The following is an 11,079-nucleotide window of genomic DNA, read 5'->3' on the forward strand; positions in this document are numbered from 1 at the left end:
ATTTTGAGATGGGGGCAAGTTGTGTGCTCTTGGGGGGTCTTCTGGGGGAGGACCAGGAGTGGGAGGACAGAGAGGGGATGGAGTAGACTTTGATGAGCCTGGAGGGGAGTGTGGGGCTGTGAGCTCTGTAGGGTAGAGTCCAGATGACAAGTGGGGACCTCATGGATGCAAGGGTGGGCTGTTGAGTGCTGGAATGGTGGGGGTCTAGGAAGATGTAGAGGTCAGGTTTCTACACACACTGTTTGAATATGAAACGTGCCAGGGAAGTGCCAAATGGGCTACAGGATCTGGAATTTGGGAGGAAGCGCCTGCACTGCAGGCACCACTTGGTGCCATTGTCTTGTGGACACCATGAAATCATGTAGCTGGATGAGGTGGTGAAGTTGAAGGGAGGTGGAGTGGCCCCCAAGGCTGCCCCTCATCTCACACTACAGGCGAGCACAGGGCCGCTTGAAGGGCTCTGACCAGTGGACTTGGATGGAAGTGACAGCGATTCATGGAGCCCAGGCAAGCCAGATGGTGGGGGAGGGTAGGAAGCAGATGGATACAGCACAGGAGGGGCTGCAGGCATTTGTGGCTGGTTTCCATCTGCAGTTTCCTTGTTGCAGTTTCCTGGGGAGACAGTGGGTTAAGGGACACCACACAGGCTCTCAGAGTTTCCCTGAGAGGGGAGCAAGCAACTGGGGATGAGAGGTTCAAACACTGTGTCAAAGACTGAATTGTGTACCCCATATCCACTTGTGGAATCCCTGAGCCCCAGCATGACTATATTTGGATATGGGCTTTTAGGAAGTGATTAAGGTTCAATGAGATGGTGTGGGTGGGGCCCTGATCCCATAGGACTGGTGTCCTTAAGAGAAAAAGTACCATCAGGAGTGAGAGAGGACTGTCTGCACACTTTGAAGACAGCCCCCATTAGAAACCTGCCTTGACTGCACCCTGGTCTTGCATGTCCAGCCTCCCTCCAGGGCTGTGAGAGAATGAATACTGTTGTTTGAGCTGCCCAGCTCATGGTGATTGTTATGCAGCCTGACCTGACTGAGACACTTAGGAAAACAGTATGATGATTTCCAGAAAAATTAAACATGGAATTACCATATAACCCAGCAATTCCACTTCAGGTATATACCTGTGATACTGTGATTTATAATAATATGTATTTGGTTTTGTACTGTTCCTGGTACAGAGCTCCTAAAATCCTTGGAATTTCTTGTAATGAGAACCTTAAAGGTGTCTTTTGTTATATTAATGGAGTGACTTTTGGGGCTGGTTGCCAAGAAAACCAACCAGTGATAAGAGGGTTGAAACTTTCAGTTCCACCTTCCGACCTCAGAGGGGAGAAGGGCTGGAGGTTGAATCTATCACTGACGGCCAGTGATTTAATCATTTGTGCTTGTGTGATGAAGTCACCACTAACACACCAAAAAGAGTGGGGTTTGGAGAGATTCTGGGTGGAGGTGCAGGGACAGGTGCAGGGTCAGAGAGCAGGGAAGCCCCTTTTCCTTTTCCCATGCCTGGCCCTGTGCATCTCTTCCATCTGGCTGTTCCTGAGTTATATTCTTTATAATAAGTCAGTGACCTAGTGAGTAAATGTTTTTCTGCACTCTGTGAGCCGCTCTAGCAAATTTATGGAACGTGAAGATAGGGTTGTGGGAACCTCCAGTCAGAAGCACAGGTCCTTCACCTGTGGGATCTATGTTATCTCTGGCTAGATAGGGTCACAATTGACTTAAATTGTAGGATACCTGGCCTGTGTCACAGAATTGCTTGATGTGTGCACCCCCGCCACCCCCACACTGGGTGATTAGAAGTGTAGTAAGTGAAAAGAGTATGAGAGTAAACTACACACAGGAGTGGGTTTCCTTACACAATGCCAAAAGCAGGCATTGAAGAGATATCCGCACACCGTGTCTATAGCAGCACATTCACAAAAGCCAAGGGGTGGAAGCAACCCAAGTGTCCATCAACGAGTGAGCAAATAAACAAAATGTAAGGGGATGTTATTCAGCCTAAAAAAGGAAGGAAATACCGACACGACATACCGTGGATGAGCCTAGAGGGCATCGTTGGCAGGGAATCAGCAATCACAAAAGGATAACACCGCGTTATTCCTCTCACATGAGTCCCCAGAGGAGTCAGGTTCACAGACACAAAGTGGAGTGGGGGTGTGTGTGCCAGGGGCTGAGGAGAGGATGGGGTTCCAGATTGATGGGTAGGATTTGGGAAGTTGATAAAGTGCTGGATGGTGGGGATGGCTGCACGACAGTGGGGTACGCATAAAGCCCCTGATCTGTGCACTTGACAAGCACTAAGACCACAGTAAGCAAGCAGAAACTCTGCTGTGAATACCCACTGGTAGGCCAGGGCAGGTGCGCCCAAAACCTGGCACAGGAACCAGCCCTGAGAATTGGCCGGGCGAGGGGCAGACCAAACCAGAGGCACCGCCCCTTCCACGCCCTCGCGCAGGTTACTCCCGCCACCAGGGGCCGCTACGGCGCGCGTCCGCGGCACTCACCCATCCTTCCCCCCGCCCCAGGCCGCTCTTTCCCGTCGCCTCACTTGTGCCCAAGATGGCAGCTGCGGCGCTGTTCCGGGGCGCGGCGCTGGGGTGTAGCAGCCCTGCCTGGCGGCTGCGCGCGCTCTCAAAGCACCTCCTGGCCTACAGCTCGGGCGGTCACGGAAGCGACCCCGCTAGCGGCGCGGCCTGGGCCTGCTTCCCGTTGGGCGAGCGCGCCCTAGTACGCGTGCGCGGGCCGGACTCGGCCCCCTTCCTTCTCGGGCTGCTAACCAATGACCTGCCGCTTCCGGGTCCTGAGGCCCGTGCGGCCTGTTCCCGGCGCGTGCGGGCTACGCCCACTTCCTCAGTGTCCAGGGACGAACGCTGTATGACGTCATTCTCTACGGGTGAGAGCGGACTGTCAGAGAAGGCGACCCAGGGGAGGGGGCACCTATGGGGAAGGTGGGGAATCAGCGGGAGCGGGGCACCAAGGGAGGAGTGGGGTCCTGGAAGGAGGAGGTACCCAGGGGTAGGGCCTTCCGGGGGAGGGCACCCTAGGATGGGGTGGAGCACTTGGGCACGGCTTCCGTAGGCGGGCCGGAGGGGCAGTCAGGTACCCTCCAGCGAAGCGCGTCGGTGGTGGTGGGGACGGGATGGGGGGCAGCTGGTGCGCGCCGCTGCACCTGGCCTTGGTTCCCGTTCATTCTTGCCCTGGTCGGCCTGTCTTCACTGCACGGAGAAGGGAGCAACGACTGCAGGGAGCGGCTTCTGCGTGACCAGCTTGGGCTACGACTTCCTGATTTCTGCGGTTTTCCCCGCACTTCCCTGCCAAATCTCTCTGTGTCCAGTGATATCCGTGTTTGGCGTTGTACACCAGTCTGTGTTGACATTATCATGACTTACATGATGGTCACGGGGCCCGTCTCTAGTGCAATTCTGGGCCGTGTGTCGGAAGTCACGCGGGGTCTGTCCTCGCCCTGGGATCTCCCACGCCTCCTCCCGTGTGGAGGCGTCCACATCTTTCTCCCTGGACTCTCAAAGAGGAAGAGGAGCTCGCTCTTTAGTGGCTTGTTGAGAGGGGAATGCCTCAGGTGACTTGGACTCAACTCCACCTCTCCAAGTGGTATTATCTGATAGCTTGGTTGGAATAAAACTTCAGGTGGAAAGTTTCACTGAGAACTGTGAAGCCATGATCTGCCTCTCTTTGGTATTTCTGTTAAGAAGCCCCGTTCCTTTTTGTTTTGGAGCAATGAAAGCTCGTAGAGGCGCTTCATCTTATGATATTTTGGGTCTTCTTTCCTGTGGTGTTGCCGGAAGCTTGGTGGGTGCTGTGGCAGTGAAACGCTAAGGTATGGCCTTCAGGCAGTCACCGCCTGTTTTCCTATTTTAATGGACGCCGCCTCGCGGCCTTGTTTGGGTACTGCCTGGGGCTGCTGTGTCCTCCCGTCCTAGGGCAGATCGGTGACTAGATACCCGTGGCCCAGGCCCAAATTGTCTACTATCTGGCCCTCTACAGAAAACATTTGCAATCTCTGCTATGTTTCAGAGATGCTAAGGTCAGGAGCAGGTGGGTATAAAGGGGACTAAATAGTAATGGAAAAAATAACAATAAAAATTAAGTTTAAAAAAAAAAGCCAAAAAACCCAAAGAGATGCCATGATCTTTGTCACACATATCTTATTACATTCCTTTAGTTTCTTTCATTTCTTTATCTTAGAGCCTGCATTCTTTGATTATCTTGAGCCCTCTGTCAGTAATTTTTAGTAGCATCTCTTTTGGTCATTGCTGCTTTTAATTTACTGGTGTTGTAATGGTGGTGTTTTGATAGCCGAATTTCCTTGCCATGTCTGCAGTCTGCCTTTACATCTTTTTGCCTTTGTGTTCTTGTTACGAGTTTTTATTCTTATAAGTCGCCCTACAGTGTAAAGTAGTTTCTTAGTTTTTCTCTCTTCGTACTTGCCCTCTGGAAAGTCATTGCCTAGCTGCTGTGCCGGTAGGTCCTGTACTAGTGCATGCACTTGGCATCTCTTTCCAGACATTGCTTGTGCCCTGGTTTGACCTGGAGAAAAATTGGTTTTTCTCTCAGCTAATTCCTGAGAATGGGGTATCGTGCCACTTGCTGTTCAGTGTGTTAAGGAAATTGGGGGCCACTGTGATGTTGCCCCCGACCCTAGTTTCCTTTCTGAGATTCCAACACAAAAGTTCTGTGTGGGGAGGGGTTCCATCAGAGACACTGCAGAGATAGTGGCCTTGCTTCTCCTCAGCAGTGAGGAGAGGGAAGGGGTGAGAACACAACCTGCGCCCTCCCTACCCCTTGGATGGCTGCTCCCAGGCCTGGGTGGTTGCTGGGCGATGTCCACATTCATCTCCCAGTTCTCTTTTGTGGTGTGAGGCATTGGGGGCAGAGTCTACTGTCCTGACCTGCCTGACACTTCTTTTGTGGCCTAACCTTTCTGGTTAGTTCATGGAGTTAATTCACGGGTTCCTTCCCCACATCGTTGCTGTCTGCGGTTTACCTGTGTCTGATTTCTCTGGGGTTTCCTCTCTGGGAAGAGGGCAGCACTGGGTCTGATCGCCACCCTGAAGGCCAGCGTGCCTTCCTGCTTTCTCTGCATTAGCTCCCTGCCTGCTGTTTTCTCTGCATCCTCTCTGTGGAATTTTTCATTTCAGCCCTCATGCTTCTGATTCCCCATCCTTGAGTCATTTCTCAGAGTACTCTGTTCTTGTGTCCTGGATGCAGCACCTTCTCTTGGGTGCAGCTTTTTCCTTGTAAAGTAGACTTATGTCAGCCTTACAAACAAATAGCTAGTTATTTTACCAGCAAATGAACTTATCAGGGAATGTCAGAGGAATTGCAACTGGGAATGTTAAAGATTTTATTTTATTTTGTAGAGAAAGGTAAAGTGAGGGAGAAATAGAGGGTGAGAAACATTAGTCAGTTGCCTTCTGCATGCCCCCAACTGGGGACCTGGCTTGTAACCCAGGCACGTGCCCTGACTGGAAATTGAACCTATGACTTCTTGGCTCACTGGCTGGCACTCAGTCCACTGAGCTACACCAGCCAGGGCAGGAGGGCTTGTTTTGAGCAGAGATTCATTGGAGGAGAGTGGGAGTTCAGGGTTGGTGGCAGGTAGCTTCTCATTTGCAGGGTTGTTGCTGGGCAGAGAGAAAAATCTTTTTTCCTTCTAGAAGTAAGTTTCTTCCTGCTGGAGTTTGCAAGGGTAGTAAGCAAAGTGTGTGAGAGCTCCACCTTCAGGGCTTCCCAACCCGATTTTAACGAGGCTTTTCTTTATTCACTTTCACACTTTTAGAGCAGTTTCCTCAAAATTGAGGGGAAGGTACAGAGATTTCCCATAACATACATCGTAATGGGAAATCCCTACTATCAGCACCCCCCACCAGAGTGGTGCATTAGTTACAACCGATGAACCTCCATGGACACATCATCATCCAGAGTCCATAGTTTACACTGGGTTCACTCTTGGTGGTTTGGACAAACGGATGACACTAGCCACCATTGCAGTATCCTACAGAGTAGCTTCACTGCCCTGAAAATTGTCTGTGCTCTGCCAGTTCATCCCTCCCCTCCCCGCAACCCCTGGCAGCCACTGATCTTTTTACTGCCTCCTTAGTTTTTGCCTTTTCCAGAATGTCAGATGATTGGATTGTGCAGTTGGTGGCCACCTCCAGTTGGTTCCTTCCACTTGTCAGTGCACATTTCAGTTCCTCCATGTCTTTTCATGGCTTGATAGCTGACTTCTTTTAGTGCTGGGTAATATTTTGTCATATGGTTGTAGCACAGTTATTTATCCATTCACCTACTGAGGTTTTGGCAATTATGAATAAAGCTGCTGTAAACATGCATGTGCAGGTTTTTTTATGGACATAGGTTTTCACCTCCTTTGAGTTAATATCAAGGAGTGCAGCTGCTTGTAAGAGTATGTTTAGTTTTGTAAGAAACCGCTAACTGTCTTCCAAAGTGGCTGCACCATTCTGCATTCCCACCAGCTCCTGTTGCCCCTGCATCCTCACCCATATTTGATGATGTCGGTGTTCCTGGTGTAGGCCATTCTCATGTGTGTAGTGGTAGCTTGTTACTTTTGATTTGCATTTCCCAGAGGACATGTGATGTGGAGCATCTTTTCATGGCTCATTTGTGTTCCGTGTACATCTTCTTTGCTGAGGTGTCTGTTAAGGTCTTTGGCCCTTTAAAACTTTTTTTTAAAAGATTTTATTTGTTTATTTTTAGAGAGAGGGGAAGGGGGAGAGGGAGAGAAACATCAATGTGTGGTTGCCTCTCACACGCCCCATACTGGGGACCTGGCCCGCAATCCAGGCATGTGCCCTGACTCCAGTGACCTTTTGGTTTGCTGGCAGGCACTCAGTCCACTGAGCTACACCAACCAGGGCTTGGCCCATTATTTAATCAGGTTGTTTCCTTTCTTCCTTCCTCCCTCCCTCCCTCCCTTTTAAAGATTCTATTACTTATTGTTAGGGAAGGGAAGGGAGAGAGAAAGAGAGGGAGAGAAACATCGATCAGTTGCTTTTTGCACACCCCCAACTGGGGACCTGGCCTGCAACCCAGGTATGTACTCTGACTGGGAATCGAATTGGTGACCTTTAGGTTTGTGGGATGATGTGCAACCAGCTGAGCCACACCAGTCAGGACAGGTTGTTTGTTTCTTATTGTTCGATTTTAACTGGCCTTTGTGTGTTTTGGATGACAGTCCTTTGTCAGAGGAGACTTTTAAAATCTTTTCTCCCATTCTATGGCCTGCCTCCTGGTGGAGGTCTTCCTTATGTGCTGGCTTTTGAGGAGGTGCTCCTGTTCCGGCCCTGCTGCTCTGCCTTTGGTGTGACGCCCTCCTGTCTGTGTGTGTGGCAGCCTCTGGGGGCTGTTTTGCCTGGGCTGCTGTTGGGGTTCAGATGGCCCTCTACTCCCATTTCCAGTCATGCTGTCTCTACTGCTATGCAAGATTTAAAAAATAAAAATATACCTGCACAAGGTTAAAAAAAGGCTTATCATGGAAAGTGACTGACTGCTGCCTCCCTTCTTGCCCACATGGATCTACCCTCTCCAGAGGCAGCTCCTTTTAAAAAAACTTTTTGACATAATTATAGATTCACAGAAGGTGCAAAAAAAATGTACAGGGAGGTCCCATGCCCTGAACCCAGTTCCCCAAATGGCAACATCTTGCCTGCTGTGTCCAGGGAGATGGGCCACCCATGGAGAGATCAGTTTCCTCAGGTTTCATGTGCTCGAGCACGTACGAGTGCAGGTCTCTGCAATTTGACCACAAATGTGTACCCATGTGACCTCAAGACAGAGTTCCAACAGCAGCCCAGGCTTCCTTCTGTCCTCTGTAGGCCCCCTTTCCCTTGCTATCCCCTTAGCTCCTCAGCCCCTCAGCCCCTTGACTGTTCTTCCTCCATCTCTGGTTGTGGCATTTCAGGAATGTGCAAGTGGTCACTGCCCATGGCGCCCTTCAACTCCACGCAGCTGGTGTCAGTGGTCTGTAACCTTCCAGTGGTGTCCCTGCTGCTTTTGATTTGTGTTTGCATTGTGAGGAATGACACTGAACTTTTCCTGTGCTTATTTGCATCAGCCCCTCTGAACTCCTCTGTTTCTTCTGGCTGCTCTTGTTCTTGACATTCCGTGAGGATATTTAGAAGGTGAGGGGCCAGTCTGACTTGCTGTAGCAGCTGCCCTTCCCCACCCTCCCCACACTGCTATTCCATCCTTAGTGGGCCCACGGCCACTGGTTATGGGCGAGTGTGTGGACACAACATGGCATGTGTGTGGGGCGAGTCCACTGAGACCTGTCACACCAGTTGATGAGCTTTGGGGGAGGGTGTGAATACCAGCTGATGGCCTTTCTTTTTTGTCCCTGCTCCCAGCAGGTCTTATTCACTTCCCTGTATCAGCTGTCACCACTGTGGGACCTTGTTCAATACACATATGTAACCCAGACCCCAGCTGTATTGGGCATCTCTATGTAACCCCCCACCCCTACCCGGGTCTAACGCAGCACTAGCCTCACCTCTCTGCTTATCTATCTGAAGGAGCCTGCACTACATCACTGCACCTGGTCAGCACACCAGACTGTGGGGGACAATTGTATGCATGTGGGCTGCCTGGAGTGGGGGTTGGGGCAGTTCTGGGGCTTGACTTGGGCAGGTGGGTAAGTGGGCATGGCCTCACTACTCCAGAGCACGCCCCACTCCAGAAATTTGCGTGTGATCTCAGCCTTAGGACCCTGGCTTCTCGAGGCTTTTGAGGCTGGAGGAGGCAGCTCCTGTCCTCCGGGTGGGTTTTTCGGCACCTTTCTGCCTTACCTTGAGCACCAGACACCACTGGGGTCTCTAGGCTCATGGCCTGGGTGGGAAGGGCGCGGAGGGGTACTGTGGAGGCTGTGGGGACCCCAGTGTGCCCCACAGTGTGCAGTAGAATGGGAGAATTGGGGGAGCTGTGACCTGGCTCTGCATGCCCAGCCCTCACTGTGACGTCCAGCAGACCCCCGCTCCACCACATGCTACTATCCCTTCCTATAGGCTCCAGGAGCAGGCTGACCAAGTACCTGCTTTCCTCTTGGAGTGTGACAGTTCAGTGCTGGGCAAGCTCCAGGAGCACCTGGTGCTGCACAAGATTCGGCGGAAGGTTGCGGTGGAGCCACACCCTGAGTTGCGTGTTTGGGCAGTGCTGCCCTGTACCCCCGAGGTGGAGGCCAGTGGGGCTGTGCTGCTGCCCGAGCCCCAGGGTGCCACCATCCTCACCCGTGATCCCCGCACTGCCTGCATGGGCTGGCGGCTCCTTGCCCAGGATGAAGGCCCTGCCCTGCTGCCCAGGGCCCGTCTGGGGGACATCTGGGATTATCACCAGCACCGGTATCAGCAAGGTATGGGAGTGCAGGATTGGGGGGTTCCCAGCGGGGACCAGTTAGGGATGGCAGGGGTGAAGTGGGAAGTGGAGGAGCCAGTGGAGAGTGTGGCTGTGGTTAGGCGAGGAATCCTCTTCTCCAGCAACTAGGATTGAGGGCCAGACAGCCGCCCACCAGGGCATAGGGAAGGGGGGTTACAGGCAGAGGATGAGGTGCTACAGAAGTGGGGTGGGGGGTGCCTGGTCTTTCTCGGCTGATCCCTGGCTCCAGAGGGCACCTCAGCCCTTATCGAGTCTCTCCCTTTCCACCCCTACAGGTGTTCCAGAGGGGGTCCATGACCTGCCCCCAGGAGTGGCCCTGCCTTTGGAGTCCAACCTGGCCTTCATGAATGGCATCAGCTTCACCAAAGGCTGCTACATTGGCCAGGAGCTGACAGCCCGCACACACCACATGGGCGTCGTCCGCAAACGCCTCTTCCCAGTGCAGCTTGTGGGCCCTCTCTCCTCGGGCGATATCGCCCCAGGTACCATGGTGCTCACTGAGTCTGGACAGGTCGCCGGCAAGTACAGGGCAGGCCAAGGGGATGTGGGGCTGGCCCTGCTGCACTTGGACAAGGTCAAGGGCCCTCTCCACATCAGAACTGCAGGGGGTGGCCAGGTGGCCCTGACCGCCTCTGTGCCGGCCTGGTGGCCCACAGCCACTAAGTAGCCCAGATGTCCCTGTGCTCCCACAGAGTGCCTCTGTCCCTTTGCACCCCTGCAAGTGGGCCCAGGAAGAGCTCACCCCCTGGGAAGGTCTCTGAGCATAAGTGGGGCTCCTGGGCTGCAGGTGTGACAGCTGTGCTTTTGTGCCAGGACTTTCCAGCCCACCACACTCCCCACAGAGGCCTTGGCCTCTGCTGGTGACTCTGAGCTGGGGGCGGCAGGAGTGAGCCCTGCAGCTGCCTTTGCTGAGCCAAGCCCCATCTTCCAGCAGGTCCCAGACAAGGTTCCAAACCATGTCTGTCTGGAGACCACTTGTCTGTCAGCCAAGGACAGGAGTGAGGACTTGCCTTGCGGGCCTTCCCCTGTCATCCACACTGCTCAGTCTGCCCCGGGGTGGGCCTGGCACTGAGGCATTGCAGCCTCAGGATGGCAAGGGGCAAATGGCTCTGGGAATTGTCTCCCATGCGGGCTTAGGGCTTGTCTCAGGGCAGGAATCGTGTGGCAGGTGCCGTGGTGGTGTCTGCGGATGGTGGCACATGCTGTCCACAAGCCCTGCAAAAAGTTCTCCAAGTGTACCTCTCCACTAAGTGGCTTGGGCAGGCCCTCGTCCTTCCAGAGCCTGCGTGCAAACAGGAGCTTCCGCTCGGTGGATTGCTGCTGATTTCTGATGTGGCCATGCCATTGTGGTAAGAGGATCCTTGTTTTCCCGTTTAAGCCACTGAAGTCCATCCTCCCACTGCAGTGTGAACATAGGTACGGGTGACTGACTGATGCTCCAGAGTGAAAATTAAAGCTTGACCCATGAGAGGCTCGTGTGGATTTCTGGTTTCATTTTGGTGGAAGGCACTGGGACTTGGTTTTGGACCAAGTAGTTGTGGTGAGAAGGTCTCCTTTGAACAGCCAAGCACACCAGATAAAATATTTTGGTTGGCTGGGCTGACAAGAAGGTCAGAGGATGGAGCTCTGTGGGCTCTGAGTTATGGTCTGAGGCCCTGGGTGA

General features: G+C 52.9%; 1 protein-coding gene across 1 annotated transcript; it reads left to right on the forward strand.

The window, feature by feature from the left end:
* The first annotated feature begins 2,510 nt into the window (after nt 1-2,510).
* IBA57 (iron-sulfur cluster assembly factor IBA57) lies at nt 2,511-10,722 on the forward strand. Its single transcript, XM_053910981.2, is given in 4 exon segments — nt 2,511-2,825; nt 2,828-2,904; nt 9,050-9,393; nt 9,692-10,722. Coding segments are annotated over 4 exon segments (1,068 nt in total). The 5' UTR covers nt 2,511-2,570; the 3' UTR covers nt 10,084-10,722.
* The last annotated feature ends 357 nt before the right edge of the window (nt 10,723-11,079 follow it).

Source organism: Desmodus rotundus, chromosome 9 (assembly GCF_022682495.2).
Source record: "Desmodus rotundus isolate HL8 chromosome 9, HLdesRot8A.1, whole genome shotgun sequence".
Lineage (NCBI taxonomy): Eukaryota > Metazoa > Chordata > Mammalia > Chiroptera > Phyllostomidae > Desmodus > Desmodus rotundus.